Below are 24,883 nucleotides of genomic sequence, written 5' to 3'. Positions count from 1 at the left end.
TCATCATCACAAACAACTCTCCCATCTTGGGGAGGGCAATATCCATCAACATCTTCAACAACACCATCTTATCTCAAACCCTTGTTCATCTCTTGTGTTCAATCTTTGTACCGGAACCTCAGATTGGTACTTGTGGGTGACTAGTAGTGTTGATTGCATCTTGTAGTTGATTACTATATGGTTTATTTGGTGGAAGATTATATGTTCAGATCCATTATGCTATTTAATACTCCTCTGATCTTGATCATGATTATCATTTGTGAGTAGTTACTTTTGTTCTTGAGGTCATGGGAGAAATCTTGAGCATGATTATTTTGATGATATGTATGTTCTGATTCCCTTAGTGGTGTCATGTGAACGTGGACTACATGACACTTCACCTTATTAGGCCTAAGGGAATGCATTGTGGAGTAGTTATTAGATGATGGGTTGTTAGAGTGACAAAAGCTTAAACCCTAATATATGCGCTACTTTGTAAGGGACTGATTTGGATCCAAAATTTTAATGCTATGGTTAGATTTTATCTTAATACTTTTGTCGTAGTTGCGGATGCTTGTGAGGGGGTTAATCATAAGTAGGAGGTTTGTTCAAGTAAGAACAACACCTAAGCACCGGTCCACCCACATATCAAATTATCAAAGTTGCGAACACGAATCAAACCAACATGATGAAAGTGACTAGATGAAATTCCCGTGTACCCTCAAGAACGCTTTGCTTATTATAAGAGACCGTTTTGGCCTGCCCTTTGCCACAAAAGGATTGGGCTACCATGCTGCATATTATTTACCGTTACCGTTACTTGCTCATTACAAATTATCTTGCTATCAAACTACTCGTCACTTATAATTTCAGTGCTTGCAAAGAATACCTTGCTGAAAACCACTTGTCATTTCCTTCTGCTCCTCGTTGGGTTCGACACTCTTACTTATCAAAAGGACTACGATTGAACCCCTATACTGGTGGGTCATCAACGCCTCTATTAAAAATATTTGTTTGGATTATTTTTTCCTGTCCTAAAACCACCCCAAATATTATTAATCAAAGTTAATTGATCGTGCCAAGTTGCCTATATGATGAAACGGCCCGTATCATGGCGACATAAACTTAGATGCAAGGTTTTCAAAGGATATATTCAAAATTGGGTAACCAACTTTGTTTGGGACCCTGGTTTATGAAAAGAAGGTGATATTTTAATAGATGTGTCCTTTGTAGCCCTGCCCCTGAAAAAGGAAACATTTTGTCTAACGCCTCTACATTCCTACCTTGAAAAGAATGAGCGCACTTCATGGAAATTTTATATTTTCACGCTGTAAATTCCTATCATTCTATTGTTAAAGTCGATGAGCGCGGCAACGCGCGGCTTCATTGATCTAGTGATAGTGACGCTAGTACTCTACTAACAACAAGATAGGGCAATGTATTTCCCACAATTATGTAAGAGAAATTTTTCATCAATGACTGAACCTACAAAATTTGAGAAGGGAATCAAAGCTGCTAGTCGTGGAAAAAAATATGTAATGAAATTTTGTTGAGCTAGCGGATGGTTGATTCATGAGGTGCAAGGTTGAATCGGGTTGAATCTTGAAAAAGAATGAAATGCTAATTGTGTCGTTTCTTCACTAAAGCCCGCTCAATACGAAATCCCCCCCCCCCCCCCCCCCCCCCCCCCCCCCCCCCGAAAAAAATGCAGTCATATTTCTCGAAATAAGCAAGACTTGGACATGCAAGGAACCACATCCTGAAATGTCCATATTGAATACATTTTTTAAAATGAATTGGACCTTACAAATGTTGTGGTCAAGTTTTAATATGAAAAAAATAGAAAGTATGTTCAACATTAGTCTTGTTTTAAACAACTCATCAAAACAAAGATGATGGTCAAACTAGGTCTAAATTTGGATATATGGTTCAACATATATGGTCATTCCTATGTTTGAAGAAAAATATATATTAAAATATGCATTTAATGATGGAGAGAAAAAATGGTGGAGGGCAGGTTTAATGCGTAAAGGATTTTCTGCTCATGTGCCAAAAATCCATTTACCAGTCAGACCGCATCCGTCAGATAACCATCCAATGGACCAAAATAGCCTGGTGGACCTGATGCACATATTCGTTCGGTGCACTGGATACATCTCAGTGATTAGACGCATGAAATACCAAGCAAACACATATCCTTCCGAGCACCTAGCGCTATTACAAGGGTTGGGCCATATTGCTTTCTGCGTACAGTTTCCACCGATTTTGGGAAGGTTTTGGAACCTTTCTGAACAAGTCTTTTCTGGATTTTGTTTCCATTTTTCCCATTTATTCACCATTTTTAATCCATGATTTGTTTTTGATATTTAGGACATTTTTGGATTTCCCAAACAATTTTTAATTCACAAATATTTTTTTGAAATTTGTGTATTTTAAAGTTTACAAAACATTTTCTAAGATTCTGAATATTTCTTAACCTATGATTTTTGGAGTTACTGAACATTTTAAACTTCATGAACATCTTTAATTCTTTACCTTTTTCAAATTCATGAACATTATTCGAATTCATAAAAGCATTTTGAAAATTTGTTTAAAAATTCAGGAACAGTTTCTAACATCCATGAGCAATTTATAAAAATCTTTGAACATTTTTCAAATTATCAACCATTTTTAAAATTTTCGAAAATTTTCATTTTGGTGAACATTTTCTGAATTGTTGAAAATTTTAATTTTGGTGAACATTTTTTAATTCTGTTGAAAGGAGAAAAATAAACAAAATAAAAAGACGGAAAAAACAGGCGCCCTGCACTACGCCCCGTACTGGGCCGACACAAAGACGCATGGTGCGGAGCATGTTTGGCGCACGCCAACCACGGCGACTATATATGTCGCCTGTAGCGAGACGGAAGGAGATCTCGCCTTAAGCATCCAGTACACCTTCTTTAAACGAAATAGAGATGAAAAATGAGAGATCCCACAGTTTGAACATGGGTCTCTGGTTGTGGGCAGCATTGCTAGCCATTGAGTAAGCGTCGGGCTCATGGTGAATACTAGGGCGCGACCTAATTGAGGGGAAAAGAGTCGGTATTCTATTGGTTTCTCGTGTTCTTTCATTTTCGTTTTTGCACCGGGTTCTCTTCATTTCTTTCTTTGCTTTCACTAGTTTTTCTATTTTTTTTATTTTTATTCGGTTTCATTTATTTCTTTTCTCGGTTCTCACTTTTTTAATTTTCTTTCTTTTTTCTTTGTCTTACTTCGGTTTTGTTTGTCTCTTTCTCGTTTTCACCGTTTTTTCTTGTTTTCCTCTATGGTTTCACTATTTTTTAAAGTTTGGTTTCACTGGTTTTCTATGCATATGTTTGGTATATATCTAATACTCCGTCCGTTCCTAAATATAAGTTTTTTTAGAGATTTCAGTAAGGACTACATAAGGATGTATATAGATATGTTTTAGAGTGTAGATTCACTCATTTTGCTCCGCATGTAGTCCGCATTGGAATCTCTCGAAAGACTTATATTTACAAACAGAGTGTGTACATTTTTTAATACATGTTTAACATTTTTCAAAGTCTTGATTAACATAACTTTTTTAATATGTGGTTAACATTTTTTCTATACACATTTATCATTTTTTCAAATTCTTGATTAACATCTTTCAAGTAGAAGTCTAAGATTGAATGCATGACCAACATTTTTTCTATACAAGTTTAACATTTTTCAAATGCAAATTGAAATTTTTTTAATACATTGTCAACATTTTTCCTATACATATTTGACATTTTTCAAATACAAGTTTAATATTTTTTAATACATGGTCAATAATTTTCTATACACATTTAACATTTTTCAAATGCTTAATTAACATTTTTCGAATACTTGTTTAACATTTTTTTCGAATGTTTGGATTAATATTTTTTAAATACATGATCAATTTTTTTCACACACACATTGTATATTTTGTCTATACATTTTTCATACACATGAGAAACATTTTCCCTATACATATTTAACATTTTTCAAATGCTTGGTCAACATTTTTTCAATGTTTATGTAAAGTGTTTTTTGTAATATATTTATTTAAAAAAATTGGAAGTATAACAAAAACAAAAAATAAAGTAAAAAAGGTGGAAAAAACGAGGTTGTAGCCTCCCGCGTGCCTGGACCAGCCCATGTCGCTCTCACGTTCAACGACGATTCCCCTACCTCTCGCTATAAGCGAGACATATGGGGTGCCCCATGCCTACACGCTCTAGCTAAGAGCACTCGAAACTTTGAGTCGTACTGTCCTGGCACGCTAGCCGCCATGTCGTGTCGTGCTATGTCCTTTATCATTTCGTCGGGTCTTGTGCCGCGCCTAAACAACCCAACCCAAGTCCTTGAAGTGGGAGTGGGTGGGTGCTTAGGTAGGCAGAGACCTAGAGACCAGTTCACATGAGTATGATGTACTAACGAATCTCTTGTCATGTGGGTACTGATTAGCGCGTGTGAGAGAAACTGAGATCAACATTAGTTGTTAATGTATGTTGTTATTATTGATTCATTATTTGATGCATTATATAGGCAACTAAATTTTTATGTCTAGCAATATCAGCAACTCAAAAATATTATTAATATTAAGGTGAACATTTCTCATATAATTTTCATATTTCTCACTACCAATACACTTTGTAGTGCTAAACTGAACTTGTGTTTTGTTGCAACAATCTTTTGTATAATTATTTAGTTTGTGGTGTCTAAGAATTATTATTTTTCGCTAGAGTGGTTTGCACTACTATATATACATAAGAAAATAATCTTTTAGCATTATTCCACCAATGCATTTATGAGCACCGATGTGTTATAATGTGTTCATGCATGCATGTTTTTCATGATACTATATATCTTTGAAGATTGCATTTAGAGAATATGGATCTAACCAACTTGTAGTGATGCCTGGAGTTTAATACTATAAAGTCTACATGTAACTAAACTACTAAAGAGACATTTCTGGAGTGTATGAAGTGTCAATTTGTCATTTGTCCTCAAATTCCCTCCTTTGCTCTCGGTTCTCAGTTTGCCCATTTCAGAATTTGCCTTCCATTGGCAAATAAATGACCTCTGCCTACCACCACATGCGCGATATGCGGCTAGGTTTCACTTGCATAGTCTCTAACCGACGTCACCGCAGCCAACACCTCTCATATTTTCCACTGTTGCTTCCTAATATCCTCATCTCCTACATGCCTAATAAGATCCTAAGCCAGTAGATCGACGTTGCCATATCGATGGAGGTCCTAGAAAAGTTTCAGCATTTTGCCCCTTTATCGTCTCTGAGCCAGTTTCGTGTCGGATCGTGCCCTTGCCAGCCCACCCACATAATACCAGTCAGTGCCGCTCGTCTGCTTTTTATAAATAGTGTTTTTTAAAATAAATTCAGCATGTTTCCTAGTGGGCATCCAATCCAATGGACCGTGGGTAGCACTCGGGGTTGGTCGCCATGTTTGGTTAGGCCAACCCGGGGAACTTTATTTTTTACCTGTAAATGCTTTGATATGAATAAAGCTTAGTGAGTTCGTCTAAAAAAACCATGATCATAGCGAGTGATATTTTACAAAATGGTCAACGTGAAATATTATATTTACTAGTTTTCAAAGCATAAAAAGCGAAACAAGTAAATAAGAAATATTTTTAGTTATAATAGTTATATACCACAAAATATCAAATTATGTGTATCCTCCTATTTGTACTCTACAAGTATGTTTTTTCTCCACAATTTAAAATCTTTGAAATTTGATTTTTCTTCTTCTTCTAATTAGTTACATATCTTATGATCAATATAATCCTAGGACCTGTTTGAGTGCATTCGTCCTTGTATATGACTATATGTTTTACTTGGTCTTTCTTAATAAAGCAAGTAAAGAAACAGTTATTGATGCTCTTTTTACTGTTAAAAGCGCAAACATCCTGAAAGAGTTTTACATAGCACAAGTATATGCTATGACATTTAAATCCTTAACATAAAAAACATGTGATAAAAATAAAGAGGTGGCGGTGAAAGAAGGAGGCGACCAGGTGGTGGTGTTCATGGAAAGCTTTCGAGCTCTAAGAAAGAGGAGTCCACATATTACTTATGTGTTGTACGAACTTATTGCATTACCAAAATGTTGTTGATAAGTGTTGCATGTGATGCGAATAGGCTTGTTATGCTTATGATTGCATGTTGCTAATTGATTGAGATGCAAATACAAATAAAATACTGCTGAAAGTTCAAATATATGTTGCGAAAAATGCAGAGCCAGAGTTATGTTTGTTCAAAATTGTACACCATATACACATGGGAGGTAATCTCACCATTCCTATGAAAAAGTGAGTTGAATCAATACCATTCTAACTCTCTAATGAAAGAAGCAACATAAAATTCCATTCATTTTTTCGTCTCTAATTAATTGAGAAATGCAACTAACACATTCGTGTGGAATGAAACAACGGATTCTATTTCATTTGGTTCTCGACCAAACACACCTTCAGACTGTCAGACATAGATGGACAAGAAAACATGGCCCACTTAGGTAAATCTCAAGGTTCCCGGAAACATACAACAACTATTGTAACTAGAATGCATCCAACACCTAAAAAATATACTCGAATGATCATGAAGATCACGGGTAGTTTACCCATAAACTATTGTTGGTTGGCGATAATCAACCTGTGGTTGGATGGTTAGAGGGACTATGGTATCCCCAGCCCACCAGGGTTTAAGTCCTGGTGCTCGTATTTATTCCTGGATTTATTTCAGGATTTCCGGCGATATGCATTCAGTGGAAGGAGACGTTCCCGTCGACGACGAGACGTCTATAATGACTTCGTAAATTTCAAGATGGTATGTCAGCTCAGTCTTTCAGAGGTGCTCATAGGGGTAGGGTATGCGTGTATATGTTCATATGGGTGAGTGTATGCGCGCGTATGTGAAGCACCACACTCATTGAACGGAGGGACTACTTGTTAGCAAACACGTAAGAAATTGTGTTGAGATACTACTAGCTGCTCATGCCGTTGTTATATTTGTTTGGTTTTCTACATGTACATACACGTGTCAATAGGCACAGTAACCACAGTTAGAGAACTAAAATGGGAGCCTAGCCTAGCCTAGCCTAGCTACGCGGCCGACACGCACGTCGGAACTGCATGCGCGCACCGGCCGTCACGTACCGACTCCCCCTCCGGCTGGTTTATTCTGCTCACCAGGCGACGTCCTGGCGGGCGTGTAGGCCGGAGATGGCATCGGAGCGCGCACCACTGTGTCCTCTACCTCCTCGTCCGCCGGCGCCGAGGTCGGGTCATTCCTCCGGTCGTACCGCTGCACCACGAGCACGGACGCCGTCGCCGAGAACTCTGTTGTCGCCAGGTAGCTCCCCACGGGTCCAAGCTCCGGGCAGTCGGTCTTCTCCATCAGGGGTATCGCTTGCGCCGACCGCCCGGTCACCACCAGATTCTTCCCCCTCCCAAACGCCTTGATGGCCGCCGCCACCTCCAGCCTCTCCCGCGCCTCTACCTCCTCGTAGCTCACCGACTCGCCGGGGACGACGTGCTTCTGTATGGCTTCCTCGTCCACGTCGGCGAGCTCCGCCGCCGCGGCAGCAGCCGCGCTGAAGCGTACCACGGTGAGAACGATACCGGGATGCTCGGCCATGCGGGCGGCGTAGGCCAATGCCTCTCGATCGTCGGGCCCGCCGAAGAAGAGTAGGAGCACGGTGTAGGAGACGTCGGGCGCCGACACCTGCGCCATGCCGCCGAGCGCCCGGTCCACGAGGATCGCCACCGTGCACGGCGCCTTCCGGAGCACCCGCACGTTCACGTGGTGGTACGCCCGGTCCACGCACGCCTCCATCGTCCCGTCGTGGCAGAGTATCTTGTGGAACGGGAGCACGATGACGGCGGCGCGTTTTTGCACCGCCGAGTTGACGATGTCCTCGTGGATGGTGGCCAGGTCGGAGATGGCCGTCATCGGCTTCACCGTTACGGCGCTCAGCCTGTGGAACGCCTCGAACGCCACCTGCACCTCCTCCCCGCCCACGTCCTTCCGCCCGAGCCGGCCCGAGAACGGCAAGCCGTTGCGGCGCGCGCGCTGCACCATGGAGATCGCCGACGACCGCTCCGAGAGCTCCACCAGGTGCATGGCGTACATGGTGAGGTTGCTCCGCCGCGTGCCACGCGACGCCTCCACCAGGTTGATCAGCGTCGGGATGCCCCGGCTGGCGTGGAAGCACGCGAGCACCCGCAGCTCGCTGTCGGCATCGGCGTCATCGCGCTCCATGGTGCGGTGCGTGTAGGACGACTGCCGCCGGGCCGGCTTGTACACGGCGGTGACGGCCGGCGTCGTCAGGAAGGTGGTGACGAGCGCCATGAGCACGAGGATGGCGAATGCCTCCTCGTTGAGGACCTTGCGGTCGCGTCCGATGTTAAGCACGATGAGCTCCACGAGCCCCTTGGTGTTCATCATCAGCCCCAGCGCCACCGCCTCGCGCACCGGCACCCGCATCAGCAGCGATGTGAGCACTGTGCCGCCGATCTTGCCGACGCACGCCGTCATGATGACGAGCACGAGGAGCCCCCACGACTTGGCGCCCGTGATGGTGGCCACATTCGTCTTGAGCCCGCTGGAGACGAAGTAGAGCGGCAGGAACAGCGACGACACGATGTCTTCGATCTTCTCGGTGAGCGCGCTGGAGAAGGCGCCTTCCTTGGGGACCAGCACGCCGATGACGAACGCGCCGAACAGCGCGTGGATACCGATGGTGTCGGTGGCGAGTCCGGCAGCAAGGATGATGGCCATGGCGCCGCAGACAAACGACTCCTTGACCGGCTCACCTTCGGGGGACCGGCGCGCCATGTACAGGAGCAGCGGCCTGACGAGCAGGGTGGCGAGGCCAACGAAGGCGGCGCCGGAGAGGAGCACGTAGATCGACACGAATGGCGAGCTGTTGCCCGAGAGCGAGATGGCGAGCGCGAGCAGTATCCACGCCGTGATGTCGTTCACGGCCGCCGCCGACATGGCCATGCGGCCGATCTCGGTGGTGAGCAGCTTGAGCTCGGCGAGGATCCGGGCGAGCACGGGGAAGGCCGTGATGGAGAGCGCGACGCCCATGAAGACGATGAACGGGACACATGGGGCATCGGGCGCGATGGCGGCCCGGAGGACGAGGGAGGAGCCGACGCCGAGCGCGAAGGGGAGGGACATGCCGGCCACGGCGATGGCCAGGGCGCGGCGGCCGGTGCGGCGGAGCGACGCCGGGTCCAGCTCCAGGCCGACGAGGAAGAGGAAGAAGAGCAGGCCGATGGCTGCCAGCGTGTCGAGCACCATGAGGCTCTCCCTGGGGAAGACGTTGTGGAGGAAGACCTTGCTCCGGCCGAGCGCCGACGGCCCGAGGAGGACGCCGCCCTGCATTTCGCCACCAGTAGCAGTAACATTAACATGAGCTTGCATTGCTATAAGAGCTGCTATAATCGGAGATAGATGATCATGATGTAGAAATTCCGATCAAGTGATTTGACTGATTTGATAGTGATTGAGCATGGAAATCTACTTTGATCCCATAGGTGACAAGGACTAATTCCCGATTAATTTTACCAACACCATTCCAACTACAAACGCAGAAAATCAAACTTTGGCGTGCTTCTTTTGAAAACAATACTACTCAAGTTAACTTCAAGCAAAAGTCTTAAAAAACTATTTTTGGCTCCTACTGTCATATCTTGAGAATGAAATACTCCCTCTCCTTTCGAGTGGGCACGTCCTGAACGCATGGGCATCTGCACCCATTTTTTTTTTTGAAAAAAATGCATTTTAAGCATGTTTTAAAATCTCAAAAAAATTAAAAGAAAATTTCATGCATACATGTTCGCAAATGTGTGTGCGCGGCACAAAGTTTTGTTACAAAATGTCGTTTTGTTTTGTCTCCGTAAAAAATATAAATTTCAGTGCTTTGAAATAGCGTTCCACGATGTATTTTTTTTGTCTTTTTTGCACCGTCCAAAAAATGTTATTTTTCCATGAAACTTTATGCGCGCACATAGAACATGAAGACGTATCCGTGCAATCTTTTTCAGATTTTTTAGCATTTAGAAATGTGTTTTTCAAAATGGATTCATATGTACCCAGGTTCATCCATGCACTTCCCCTTTCCTTTCTTCTTTCTTTCCATAAAAGCGTAGGTAGAATGCGTATAGTAATGGTAGAGCTGATGTATGGCTAAGCAGGGCTGATGGAGTTGTTGGAAAGAAGTCAGTATCCAGCTTATCCCTAGTCTAGCACTATGGTGTGAAGTCAGAAACCCATTAACAAGCAAGGTTGTAGTGAACCTCTTCCTTAAGGGATTGTGGAATGCACACATCCCAGAATACAGTTGGGTGATCCATTAAGCTAAGCAAGAGCTATGAACAACCTAGTGACGCGGTGACAAGCATCAATACGAGCAAGGCGATAGATCAGCGTTCACCATTATAAGATGTTTTAGATATTTCAATATAGACTACATACGGGCCTGGAATAGCTGAACAAATACACTAAAATGCGTCTATATACGTCTGAAAAAAAGATAGAACATATTATAATTTGTAACGGAGGGAATGTTTCTAAAGAAACTCAGGATAAAAGTAGTTCATGTAGTATCTTGGGCCAGAGTATTGACGTACAATTTTGGTTTAAAACTTTGACAATTCACTACTAATACCCAAGAAAATAGGTTACTTTTTTCCCCTCATATGACTCAAATACACATATTTTAAGCCAAATTCGCAAGAATACACTTCACCCAACAATCTACGTTAAAAAACAGAGATTTTGGAAACTCAAGCTAAAAATGTGTCCTTCCAAAAACAGTTCAATGAGAAAAATGGATATTATTATAACTAAATCGTGTAGGGGAGGCGGGAGTGAACATTTCTTGTCCGAAATGACATGGAGTTCTTGTAGTAAAATTTTCTGGAATACTGCTGGTTTTCGTATGCATTTTCTGCGTTGCTATGAATATAAGTTTTAGTTTGCATTTAGCTTATTTTTATAAATTTTGGCAGGGGATGGGATCAAACCTCAATGGATAGTTGTCTGACCAAAATAAATATATTTTCCGTTTGTAGGTTAAATTTTCTTTCTCAAATTTAGAAAATAGCTGCAAGTATAAAATTCTACTCACATAATTTCTCAAAATCCTTATTTTTAAACTAATTTTACTTCTTAGTAGTAATTAGGTAGTATTGCATTTGGCTTCCCTGCTTGCAGTACTAATTATGTGAGTATGTGAAGCACTACTTCAAACTCAATTACTGGTAGTATATATTACTCGCATTCCAAAATTAGGCAAAGACAAAAGTAGAACATGTCTAATTATGGGAAGGGGAGTTCTTTCTAGCTATAAACCCGGGTATATTCCCTCTGAGAAAAAACTTGATCACTTTGAATATCCCCCAAAAAAGATCAGCTTAGGCTGTGTTTGATAGCAAAGTATTATATAAATCAAAGTATTAAAAACTACAGTAATTTGGCCTATAGGTATGCGATACCATGGTTTTACAAAAACACAATATTTTGATGTATTCACATTACATAGAACCTGTTTGGTAGTTAATGCACAACGCTGTATATTTTGCTGCCTAGCCTTTTGCAAGGAGAAGCTAGCTGAAAAATAGTGGATGGAAGGAGCACCGTGATATAGTACTAGAATAGAATATATGGATCGATTAGCCTAATTATGATTAGCGACAGCGACGGCAGCGGAGTAATTAGGCAGATAACCTCCGAGCAATCTGAGATACTTAAAACCCTTCGTAGCGGCGCCTTCACTGATCTCAAATGCAACAGCAGCTCGCTCCCTATGGTTACCCGTATGCATCATACCACACAATCTGAGGCCAGAGCGAGTTGTTGAGCAGAGCGGGGAAGGTCAACGACGCAGCTTCCCTGTTTTTTAAAAAGAGGTCGGAGGTTTTTTTTTTATGCAGAGAAAAAACTACAGTTTGACCAATACTATAATATTAAAATCACAGTTTTTAAGGGCAACCAAACAGCTCATTGTAAATAAAATTGTGGTAACCTCAAAAACTGTAGTATTCTCAAAATACTTAAAAAATATTTTGCTATCAAACGAATCAAAACTAACATCGCTGCTTTTATTTTTTGAAAAGGAGGAATGCCCCCGGCCTCTGAACTCATATCGCTGCTGAAATAACCGTACTCATAGTACAGCACTAGTGTACCACAATGAATTTAACAGTGATCGGATAGATGGGCACACTCTGTTTATAGACTTGCAAAGCAGACAAGTGAAGTTTGTTTCTGAATGTCCACCTGTGCACAAAAACTAGCAACCAAGGGAAAAAGGAACACACTTCTGCAGAGTTCTCATTCACAACTGGTACTGTTCAAAGTGCTACACAGAAGACCATTAATTACTTAATTTAGTAGTAGTACCTAATGATCCTGTGACTAACAAGATTTGATGGATGAATTCCCATGGAACTGCAAATGATCATTAATTCAAGCTAGCTAACATCATGCTTTGCCCCTCAAAAAATGATTGACTTAACCAAATTATGGAATATTCATGGACTAATTAGATCGTGCAAAAAACAAAGATGAGCTGCGAAACGAAAGCAGACGAGATGACATTGCGACTTATAACTCAACGACGGTGAGCGAGGGACGACGAGGAATGAACTTACGATGATCTCGGCGATGACGCGCGGCTGGCGGAGCGGGCGGAGGGCGAAGGCGAGGCCGCGGGTGACGGCGAGGACGAGGCAGATCTGCAGGATGAGGAGCGGCAGCGAGAAGTGCAGCGGGTTGTCGCCCTGCCACACCCCCTCCGACGTCGCCTTCAGTGGCCGGTAGGGCTGCACATCATCGTCTGCCCCGCCGTGGCCGCCCCGCGCCATTCCCGGCAACCTCATCTCGCCACGCACTCACGGTGGCGCCGCGCGCGGCTGTGGCTGGCGTCCGACCGGAGACGCGCACGCATGCACCCGCGCGGTGGTGGCCTCCATCTGGTTCGGGGCCGGACGGCATGCGTTCAATCGTCGATCGCCAGTGCATGCATGGCAATAAGCTGGGAGAGCTCGGCCAAGATCCTCGGAGGAACAAGTGGAGACGGGGAAAGTGAAACCAGTGTTAACCTCACACCACCCGTGTGTCGAGTATGCCTGTGGCTGTGTCACCAGGTCTTCAACCGTCTCTCACTCACACATACACGTGAGTTGAGCTTGGACAAATATAGCCGGTGAGCGGTGAGGTGATCGATGGAGCTCTGGGCTCTGGAGATAATTAGATAAGAGAGTCAGTTAATCGTTGGGAGAAGTTATGATAAGCCTCTTCACCTGGCTCGGCCTTTTCTTATTTATTATATAGCCGGGCCATACCAATGGCTGTAATATGACCATTTTTTCTCGCAAGCAAAATTAACATATTAGGGGTTTAAGTTTTAGGTGGCGCTAGCCGCTAGGCACCGGCGGACCGGCCACGGACCTGGATCGGTGGCCTCCCCCACCGTCTGATATGACGAATCAGGCTGATTCTTCCTTCCCCTGCTCCGCGACTCACACCCCTCCCTTGCTTCCATCTCCATCTCCCCAACCGCCCTGCTCCCAATCCTCATCTCGCGTGCTGCATGCCTCGTGCAACATTCAGCGCTCGCAGGTTGCAGCAACCTCAACGACGACGATACCTTGTCACAAGGTCCCCGCGTTGCCGGTCACAACTCCCGTCACCGGAGTCGAAGCAAAGTTGTCTCTCCTCCCAGGAGCAGCTCACGACGACATCTGGTCATAGCATTGGCTAGCGCTGGTCATAGCATTGGGCATGACCAGCCGTAACATTCTCTGACATTGTTCTCTGTCCGCAGGCGGTTGCAGCTCTGTCTCCCACTGCGGCTGTAGCATCGTTGATCGCCATGGCTACCCGAGCTCTGACCGTAGTGGTTGCACCTACGCCGTCCGTGGTCACAACATTGTGGTTGCCGTTGCTAGCGCCGCGGCTCTGGCCATAAGCGTTTGTAGCTCTAGCCACAGGTACGCGCTGCACGGCTCGGGCAGTTGAAGCATCGATGGCACGCCATTCTAGCACCACTGCGCGATGGTTCTAGCATCACCATGTGCCATCGCTGGCTCACCACGAGTGATTGCATCATCCAAGACACATCGTTCTAGCACGGGCGCATGCCAGTTCCAGCAATGCCACACGCCGATTCCAGCATCACCATGTGCCGGTTCCAGCATGGGTGCACACCCGTCGCAACATTGTGCATTGTTGGTTCCAACAACATGATCATGGAGTTTGAGTCGCGCATGTGTTAGCGGAATGCACTAGTGACCACTACTAGCTATTTGACGGAAGGTTGTTGTTGTTTGGCGCGGACATTTGATGTATATGGTTGTATGGTTGGCTCTTGTATTTATGTTCGCGGATGCGTCTAGACACATCTGCGGGCGAATGGTGAGTCTTATTTTGGGAACGATGTTCGAGATGCCCTGGTATGCTTTCCATTGTGTTCAGCCGACAAGGTAAGGTCAAACAAGCTTCTTTTTACCGGAGTCAATCTACTGATATTGTTTATATATATATATATATATATATAAGTATAATTAAAGGCAGTTTGTGTAAAATTGTGGGGTCCTTACCGGCGGGAGGGCTCCGTTTTTAGGTGTGCCTTTGAGTTTAAGTAGGGCTTGTGTCCTAGTCAGGAAGGCAAGGCGACAGTGACTTCCTGAAGATGGAATAAGGTTCTCCCCACCTAGCCCCCGTCCCGGTGGTGCTTCTAGCATCGTCGGTGAGCGTGTGGAGGTTTGCCTTCGACAAATCTCGTGGGATTCGGTTGGCATTTGTCTTCGATAGATCCACTTGGATCTGGTCTTTGTTTGTCTACTTTCGTGTGTCTACAGGTTGGATCCTTCCGATCTACGTCTCTCTTCACTAGTGCCGGTTGCTGTTCTGGTGTGATGGTTCTCTAGGGTCTTACCACGGCGACTTCCCGATCGTCTACTACAACAAGGCTTGCCTGCCTCCGGTGATGGAGGGGCGATGATGATAGAGTGCCTTCAGCTCGCTCTAGTGCTTGTAATCATCGCTAGGTGGTCTAAGGAGATGGATGTAATTTTTTAATTCTGGTGTTATTCGTACTACCTTCACAGTTGATGAATAGATCGGAAGTTTCCCCCCAAAAAAGAAAGCTGCGGGGTAAACTGACCCACAACTTTTACAAAAGATTGCCACTACTACATGTGATCCAGGTGATATCAACGGAAAAATTCAAAACTCGGCCTATTCTCTCTATCAACATGATACTTCCTTTTTGTGTGATCCGGTAACGGAACAAAAAGTACCCCACACCTATTTCCCAAAAGAGGTGACCTTGGGTTATCCAACCCACGAGAGGAAGGTTCCCTTGAAGCGATGGTCTCTAGCAAGCTTCTGTCAAAGAAATAATTCCAGCTTTTGACTGGATCAATCAAGCTAATTGTGATGAAACACTTATAATAAAAAGAGGTACGGGTATGAGGTCTCAATGTTTACAACCATGTATTTGTGTTGGGACCAAATATGATCATAATTTGTGTGTTGGAAGTCACCCATCGAGATGTGCTTGTTTCGAATCGAAGTGGGGGATGTGTCCAAATAATATCTTGACCGACACGCGTCCTGCATCAAGAATCATTTGTCCAACCGAAGGCCCTATCCGTCTCGCGGTGTTGCCTCGATAATTAAGATTATTATAACCAGACAAGAGCTTTGTGCATTTAATGACTACACCTCAAGAATCCCTAAGGATTGGATCTGTATTACCGTATTAAACCCTTTTGTCACTGGTGTTAAGAATAACACTTCATGTTCTCCCTGCCTTAGCCTCTCCGTGGCTCGATCTCCATGATCCTGGGTACCTGCAGGGATGAAGATCACAGACAAGACAAGAGAAATCTGCGGAACAATTTTATTTCACACATATGGAACGTTAATTCAAAGCCCTTCTATTGATCCCCACAACAAAGATAGAGGGTTGCAAGGCCTATGCCCCAACCCATATCTTACTGAACTACTCACACATGAAGATTAGATCGCATGAAGAACACATTGAAGAAAACATCTAGAAGATTGATTGATTAATAATATGTCTTACAATGGATGCCTTATGCGATGCACGATACAATTATGAACTAGAGGGATATGGACTATGGTGGTGATGGCTATGGAGATGGAAATGGCGATGACTAGGGTTGATGAGAGGGGATGAAGATGGCTCTATTCTGGCTTCACCCGGACATTCTATTGACATTCTAGCATGGTCCCTTTATGAAGGTTGTTTAGGTGGACGAGGAGCCTCGGAATTCACGCCATATGACCGAAACACCATCTTTTGCATAGTTTCCTCTGGTGCGCCTCCTGACGATTTCTTCTATCTCCTTTCCCATTCCTTTGCATGTTCACGCGTGATTTCTTCCCTTTTTAGCCCATTTTCTGTGGAAACACATCAAAGAGAGGATTTATGGAGTTCTTTGCATTCATTAGTCATTAGTAGCAATATCGGAGCGAATATCTCGGTTTTAATGAAATATCTCGGTTTAAACAAAGGGTGAATGAGTGTAAAAATATCACTCATCACAATAGTTAGAGCCTTGTTGTGCTCATGTTAGAGAAAACATTGGTCAAAGACTATGTTAATAATTTCTTCACCAAGTCAACTGGCCGGGTTTTCACATCATCCAAGAAGTATAGAAGGCCATCAAGTTCACACCTCGAAGCTTCATCCAGGTTGATGAGTCATGCCAACTAGATCGGATTCGCGCCTCGGCGCGAGGGTGCCGGTCATAACGTTTTGACAAAGCGTGTACAGATTGTATGCAGGAAACCAGGTATAGCATGTGCAGGCAACTATTTGTGTTAGAAGCATAACATAATGGAACTGAAGATGACAATCACATTATAAGACAGAATCAAGCTCGGTGCTTTCATACGATGAGAGATAGAACACATGACCATTTTTTATGACAGAGAGATAGGAACACATGACCATTTTGTACAACTATTTACAACAGCGGACTTCCTGCTACCGGCCACTTCGCCGGCTAAGCGGCACTGCTCCGCGCATTTAGGAGCAACTCAGTCGCTGCGCCGAGGCTGCTACACTCCTGCAACATCACCAAAAATCACCATCGTCATGCGCGCAATAACAACATATCAGATCAGAAACCCTAGGCCAAAGGGAATGAAACCGCGGAAAGCAAAGAGGCGAGAAGGGGCAAGAGGGGTGAGGGGGATGGGAAGGGATCTCACCATGGCCGGGATCTAGCAAGGAGGTCGCACCAGCGACGCAGTAGGAGCGCTAGGCGAGCTCGTCGCTGCCGCTGCTGAGGGCCAGGTGAACTCGTCGCTTTGCCGGCTAGAATGCAAAGGTTTTAAAAGTCAAAGACTAATGCAATGTAGAATTCATGTTTCTAGCACAACCCACCATTATTTATAAGATAGGACATGCACTTCTTATCACCAAGTAATCTTATATGTCACAGGAGGCTATATTAGAGTTTTACCTTCATTGTCATTGATGCATATCGGATCAGTACTCCTTGACCCTTTCATAATGTGGTTGTTGCTGGTTCCCTGGGATGAGTAAAACTGCATTAGTATTTGTATCTACGCTTGTTCAGAAACAATTTGGCTGTAATCAATCCGAAGAATATAAGGACTGTTATTCCTTGTTTGAAATAGCAAAATCTACATGGCATAAAAGAGTCAGTATCCAGCCCGGTAATACTTGTATAGAACATATACAATTGTGCTCCCGATAATACCTAATATACATATTTGAAGTACCCATATATCAAAAGCATCAGCAAAGCAAAATCAAGAAGACAATCGATATCAACTATAACCACAAGCATTGAATATATACTTATCCATTCATTGGTAACATGTTTCAGGCTGTACATTTACATAGGGCAAGATTCAGTACAAAATGACGACTTGCAGGAGCTGAAACTACTGAAACTCTTATACCTATGGAAATAGCGCTACACGAAGGTGAGTCGGCAGCAATAAGGAGAAACATGGCAGCAGTGTAGCAATGCACTCTTCCGGCCTCCCTTGCACTTCCACAATTTCAAGGCGACCTCCCATTTTGTCCCTCCCACAAGCTGTGGCACATACACATGCTGATCTGTATGTCGAGGTGTAGAAAATGGAATAAGGTCATTCGTAGATAAAAACATTGGTCATGCAAGGCAGATTCAATTCCTTCTGTACTTGGAATAAGATAACTCCATACTCATAATACATAATACCATCGAAGACAAAAGATTACACCTACCATAACAATAATCTAATATCACCTCCTCCTTTAAGTCATGAGAAGGGAAATCAAATGGCATAAAACGGCCTTCTCCGAAGCTCAGTTATATAAGTGAAATAAAGGAGACCACATCACCCAACAAAAGATATATTCGCACTTGCATTAGATATTAGCTCACATATATGTATTAGTGGCAGATCCAACTTCCAAAGCTCAATGAAAAATTGATAGCATATCATTTGATGTTGCGGTCAAAGGTTATCAAGTGTTTATTTCCACAATCAAAAGATACGTAAGCATTAAAACTGGAACACGCTAAAGTTTCTAGTTACTCACTCTGTTGCAGAACTGGAAATAATCACATACTGGTTCATGCAAGAACCACATCAATTATAATATCATGGACCAAAACATCATCCTCTTCTTTACCAAAATATAAAGTAGCAGCCCTATTCTATAAAATCAAATTAAGTATACTTAACAATGCACAATATCACATTGTGTCAAGGAACTGCAGAACTGGAACGGATAAGCAAGGACATATACACCATATACTCTGCACTCTAACATGCCTGAGGTAAAGACATTACAGGTTAGGAAAAATAGGTAGAAAATTATAGCCTTACAGGGAATAAACTTAATGTAACTATAATAATCAATCCAAATATGGTGCCAATCCATTTATGCTGGCCAGGTTAATTCTCTAAGAAATACACAAATGAATTGATACTTAATTCCTGAATCTAGTTAGCAATCTAAATCAACCTATCTCCAGCCCCAAAAAATACAAAAGCAGCGCATAAGTCACTATTTAAAAGGATCCTGAGAATAATGACACCAGAATAAATTGGAACAGAGATTAGGGATCGACCTAACCTAGGCCACAACTCATAGAAGTGACGTTGAGGTGTAAGTACCCAACATGTGGAACGGGAGGCTTCAGTACATCACAACAGTGTTGTTGGGGAGAGCCGCTCTTGTAAATGAAGCATCCCTTTCCAGGAGACGACCTTCTAGGTCTTCATGTTCATATACAGAGAATGCAACTATTGCCGCCTCATCCCTGTACATATTTATGAACTAAAAGAATCAGACTTAACCAAGAGTGCCCTGTTCAAAGAGTTTCACTGGGTAAAGAAAAACAGAGGATAAAAAAGCTTGCATATTTATTAGGAACGAGTGAGTGGTACTGCACACTTACTTGAAATGTTTTATCATTTGCAAGCCTGGAACACTACAACAGCATGTGAATGTAAATGAAAAGTAACATCGACACATTGTTACATACTGTCATGTCCAGTGTCTCGTATTTAGAAAACAGAAGCTATTTAAAATATGATGGTTGGGACATATCTCGAGGGAAGTTCAAAAGCTAAATCTGACTAAACACGCCTTTTTTTGCCTGAATACTTGGAAATCAGCGACTTACTATAGAGCATGTCTCCAACAATACAGTTCAGGTTGAAATGAACCGAGCATTTAATGTTTATTAAATAATAGAAGATATACAAAACTAATCCTTCAAGAACAACCTGCAATGGAAAGCATTTTAGAACACGTGTGTTTTTTCTTAGTGCCTGAAACAAATGCATGTTTACATGAGAGGAAAAGTCACTAAACGCTACTCTGTATCATGTTGGCAAGCTGACTGGCTACTTGGCATGGAAGAATGCTTTCACCAGGCAGAGCTAGCTAAAATTAGAAGAAAAAATCAAGCAGACTTGACAACAGGAGCATACAGACCTTCGTCGATGTCGTTGTCATCTTCGATTTAATAGAGAAACCAGAATAGTTTGAATACCATGTCTTTTCTTTACCTGAATACACATATACAACTAATGTTTGTCAGTTCCAAAATCCAGCCAAAACTGAAGTTATGCATGGGCATGATCCATTGAAAGTTGATTTTGTACAGGGGGCAATGGATTTCTAAGTTGATTTGCAAGGAAAATTGATGTAATTATGTGCCAATAGGATACATTCAGAATGCTAGAAACCTATGGAGAGGAAAAGCAAGTACATATTTATAGAGGTCAAGACTCAACTTGAATCTAGAACAGCAGATGTAGTTTCACCGTGATCAATTTAGACAATACTGAAATTGGCATGACTGTGATTTGCATACCAGTATTAGGTCACTTCTTAGTCTGCTCACAGAATGTTGATCAAGAGTTCTACGGCCATATGCATTATTTATTGGAACCATTTAGTAGTAGGTTTTGGGTCTACATCAAATGTGTTCACAGAAACAAATAACATCCATTATCAATGACTCGTTTTTGGATAACAATGCAGAGCTCAACTGGCTTGCAGTGCAACTTGAAGGTTTCTTCAGCAGCAAGCTGCTCATTTGGAGACAGCTGAATTGTCGACGGTTGACGACACATGTTGTCTGCCCTGCCCTGCATATTATATTATGTATAAGTAGGAAGGAAACAAAAAGGAAGATACATTTATATACAGAGACATGGTTGTGTATAACAGACTACAATTTACTCAAAAAAGATTCCAGATGCTATATAACAATGATAAGCAAGCAGCCTGAAAAGAGGGAGGCATTTTGCTGAATGAATGAATGCCTCAACATTAATTATTGTTTTCTTTTCTTGGAATTATTTATATTTATATTCGTGGTTCCCCTGCCCTACCCTTGATACACACATACAACAAAATAGGTAAGTAACAACCGAGAGCCCATCTAATCCTCGTCAAGGTCCTAGCTAGCAAGGTATGTTGGAACTGGAGTTGTGCATGTATCCCCATCTACAACGCCACCATGTCGACATGAACAAAATCTGCCGCACTGGTTTTCAATTGAAAAGCAACCTTTTTAAGAACTGAAAGGGCCTATTCGATAGAGGGGCATCATGGAAATATTTCAAATACAATCATGAAATGTGGAAAATGCTCTGGACCTTCTGTTGATAAGCATTCGTGGGGCTTCATCAGAGCACTGTATGAAATTCAGTTTCTATAATGGGCAACCATAGATAAAAGGGACACATCCAATTCAAAATTATCTTGAGCTGTTGTGATATTTCACCAAAAGTAACATGATGCAAAAACTCATGTACCAACCTTCATGTATGCAACTGCAAATTAGTTACCATTGGTACTTAAGCGTTCCCAAACTACCATTAATCAACAACTTCATAGAAAATCTAACCTTGTACTATTAGGTGAACCCGTAGTGCTGCTTTTATGCCTTTTTCTCTCCAATATATATCATACAATGCATTTTCCTAAGCATCATACATACATAAAAGAAAAGGAAAAATAAGATCAAGCAAAACACACCATAAAAATTGCAGGTTCTTGATCCAGTGTCACCTGCTTGGCTTGCTTCCTGTACATTGTTTGCACGGGCCACTCCTGAGTATCTGAATCAGTTGTAGAAATCAAACTCAGATGTGGAGAAAGGGAAAAAACATGGATCGATTAGAGACATTAAAGTGGGGGAACATAAGAGAACTGGGAGAGAAAAAAAGGGCGGAGGAACCTCACCTGGTCGTCCATGGAAAGAACGACGGCGACGGTGCCGCAGCAGCCATCTCGGAGAGCCATTGTTGAAATATTAGGCAAGTTCATGATTAATTTCAGTAAATAATTCATGACTAGAAGAGATACTAGCATGCAATAATCTAGCAAACTAGAAGAACAGCAAGACATGCATAACAGTAGCAAACACGTAACAATAGCTGTAGAAACAGACATGAACAGAGGATGTTGGACGTACTGATCGTTAGCTATTATGGGTGCGACAGTGTTGATGACGATGTTGGCGACGATCTGCTGCTGACGGCGATGAATACGACGATGAGTAGCACCGCCCGACTTGGACGGAAGACGACCCGTGATGACGAATTTGAGCAGTCGCGCACAGCGCTTCCCAAAAACCTAATTCGTCCTCTCCCGGTGCAGGATCGCAAAGACGAACGGTTCCGGAGACCTGCTCTCCCACGCGCCGATGCACGCCGGCGTTTGGGATGGAGTAGACTACGATGGCGGCGCAAGTTGTGAGATGAGGCAAAACCCTATGTGTTTTTCGGTGTGTCTCTGGCCGCAGCCGGTAGCTGTATATATATTAGGACCAGAGGCGGTATTGTGTCGCGACCACAATCCCAAACCGACTCGGTTTCTAATTCGTATACTTACCGGACAAGAAATCAAAAACTTGTCTGCCAAGACATAAAAATAAAACGGCAAAAGGAAGTTGCGCTCCTGCAAGGAGACGGACCGGATTTCGTCGGACCATTCACGCGCATGTCGCATGTACGCGCCGCCACGCCACGCCACGCCACGGCCCGGTAATTATGGTGGAGAAACCACACCTTTATAAAATGTTTAAATACTATGAGATGAATAAAACAGTAGCAAAAACAATTATATAAGTGTTATTAAATTTAAACAAATATTAAACTAGTTTATTTAGTCACTAAAAACTTTTTACAACTCCGATTTAGGTGTGGGCTTTAACTTATTATAAAACTATAACTATTAAAGAAATAAAATAAAACAGTAAAGGAAAATAAATAAAAGAAAACACAAACAAAAAAAACAGAAGACAATCAAAAAAAGGAAAAGACCCCCGCGCTGGGCCAAGTGGCCCAGCTGGCCTCAGCCGCCCGAATGGGCCGGCCCACCCACTCCCTTGGCCTACTTAGGCTGCCCCCCTCACCACCGAACCCTAACCCCCGCACCCACTACCCCCACACTCCTCCCCCCCCCACGTCTCTCTTCCCCTCGTCCCGATCTAGATCAGGGTCGCGCCCGATCCCGACGCAGCCGCCCATCCCCGACTCCGCCCTCGTCGCCCGGAACGACTCCGCCGCCGGAGGACCTTGCTGGACCGCCTCCACCTCATCGTCGCCTTCCTCGTCTTCCTCCCCGACTCGCCTCACCAAGCCTTGCCGCCTTGTGCCCCTGCAACGCCGGTGAGGCCATCGGCCTCCGCCTTCCCTCCTCTTCCCCTCCGTCGCCGTGCACACTCGCCGATCGGGCCCCGAACGTGCTCACCGCGCCGGCGCACGCCTCGGACCATCGCCTCGTACGAGCGCTGACTGCGCTCACCGCATCCTCGCCTCGCCCGGCGCGCCTCCACACGCGCCCACGGCCGCGCGGCCCTGCTGTCGTGCGGTTGCGGCTCCCTCCCCACTCCGCGCTCGCCTCGGCCCCCGTCCCTCTCCCCGCGATGCCTCTTCCCCCCTTCCGGCGCTCGCCTCCGGCCGCCGTGCCGCGGTGCTGGTCGCCGCTGCCGGCCGCACCGTCGCCATCGCCTTGTGCCCGTTCGGGCGAGTCCGCCCCCTGCTCGCCCGCTTCCCCCATTGGTGCCCACCTCGCTCGCCTCTGCCTCCCGCCGGAGCTCCACGCCGGCCGCCGCTGCTGCCGCTCCCCACGCTCGCCCGCGCCTCTGCTCGCCCCCCCCCCGTCGCCGGGGCAGGCTACGGCCTCGGGCACGCGCACCACACCCGGGCGCCCGCTAACGCCGAACCCACTTCCCCCCTGGCCCCATGACATGTGGGGCCCAGCCCCTGGAACATTAAAAAATGATGAAAATGATTAAAAAAATAAAATAAAATAAAAATAAAAGATAATAATAATAAAATAATAAATTAATTAATAAACATTAATAAATATATAAATAAGAATAAATAAATAAAGAATTAATTAATTAAGATAATTAATTAACTTATTTAATCATGTTAATATTAATTAATTAAAGTTAATTAATCCTAATGAATTAATCTAATTAACCTGTTAGTTTAATTAAACATAATTAGTTTAATTAAACCCTAATTAACCTAACAGAGTATGACACGTGGGTCCCACTGGACCCACACGATAGTTTGACCCAGTCAACCCCTGTTGACTGCTGATGTCAGCATGACATCATGCTGATGTCATAAATCCATTTTCGAATTAATTTAAATAATTAGTTAAATTCCAGAAATTAATAAAATCTTTAGAAAATCATATCTTTTAATCCGTAACTCGGATTAAAATATTTTCAACATGAAAGTTGCTCAGAACGACGAGACGAATCCGTGTACGCAGTCCGTTCGTCCACCACACCTCCCTAACCTATCGAACTCGCAACTTTCCCCCTCCGGTCCGTCTATCCGAAAACGCGAAACATCGGGAATACTTTCCCGGATGTTCCCCCCTTCGCCGGTACCACCTACTGTCGCGTTAGGACACACCTCGCACTGTTCATTGTCATGTCACGCATCGTCATGCTTATGTTTGCATTATTGCCGTGAATTTACTGTTTCTTCCCCCTCTTCTCTCCGGTAGACCACGAGACCGACACTGCTGCTGCCCAGTTCGACTACGGAGTTGACGACCCCTCCTACTTGCCAGAGCAACCAGGCAAGCCCCCCCCTTGATCACCAGATATCGCCTATTCTTCTCTATACTGCTTGCATTAGAGTAGTGTAGCATGTTACTGCTTTCCGTTAATCCTATCCTGATGCATAGCCTGTCTTTATTACTACAATTGTTACCCTTACCTGCTATCCTACTGCTTAGTATAGGATGCTAGTGTTCCATCAGTGGCCCTACACTCTTGTCCGTCTGCCATGCTATACTACTGGGCCGTG

The 24,883-nt window shown here is 43.9% G+C and overlaps 1 protein-coding gene and 1 long non-coding RNA gene across 2 annotated transcripts; both read right to left on the bottom strand.

The window, feature by feature from the left end:
- Positions 1-7,030: 7,030 nt before the first annotated feature.
- Positions 7,031-13,113, bottom strand: LOC123126042 (cation/H(+) antiporter 19-like). Its single transcript, XM_044546457.1, has 2 exons — positions 12,676-13,113; positions 7,031-9,397 (listed from the first exon to the last, which is right to left on the bottom strand). The coding sequence occupies exons 1-2, from the start codon at positions 12,901-12,903 to the stop codon at positions 7,160-7,162; spliced, it is 2,466 nt and encodes an 821-aa protein (XP_044402392.1). The 5' UTR covers positions 12,904-13,113; the 3' UTR covers positions 7,031-7,159.
- Positions 13,114-18,044: 4,931 nt separating this feature from the next.
- Positions 18,045-20,410, bottom strand: LOC123126041 (uncharacterized). The gene is made up of 3 exons (XR_006461540.1): positions 20,028-20,410; positions 19,161-19,347; positions 18,045-18,152 (listed from the first exon to the last, which is right to left on the bottom strand). It is a non-coding gene; the product is annotated as an uncharacterized lncRNA (long non-coding RNA).
- Between the last annotated feature and the right edge of the window lie 4,473 nt (positions 20,411-24,883).

The sequence above is a fragment of the Triticum aestivum genome, chromosome 5D (assembly GCF_018294505.1).
Source record: "Triticum aestivum cultivar Chinese Spring chromosome 5D, IWGSC CS RefSeq v2.1, whole genome shotgun sequence".
Classification (NCBI taxonomy): domain Eukaryota; kingdom Viridiplantae; phylum Streptophyta; class Magnoliopsida; order Poales; family Poaceae; genus Triticum; species Triticum aestivum.
The sequence above is the reverse complement of the archived record's forward strand: the minus strand, read 5'-3'. Positions and strand labels throughout refer to the sequence as shown.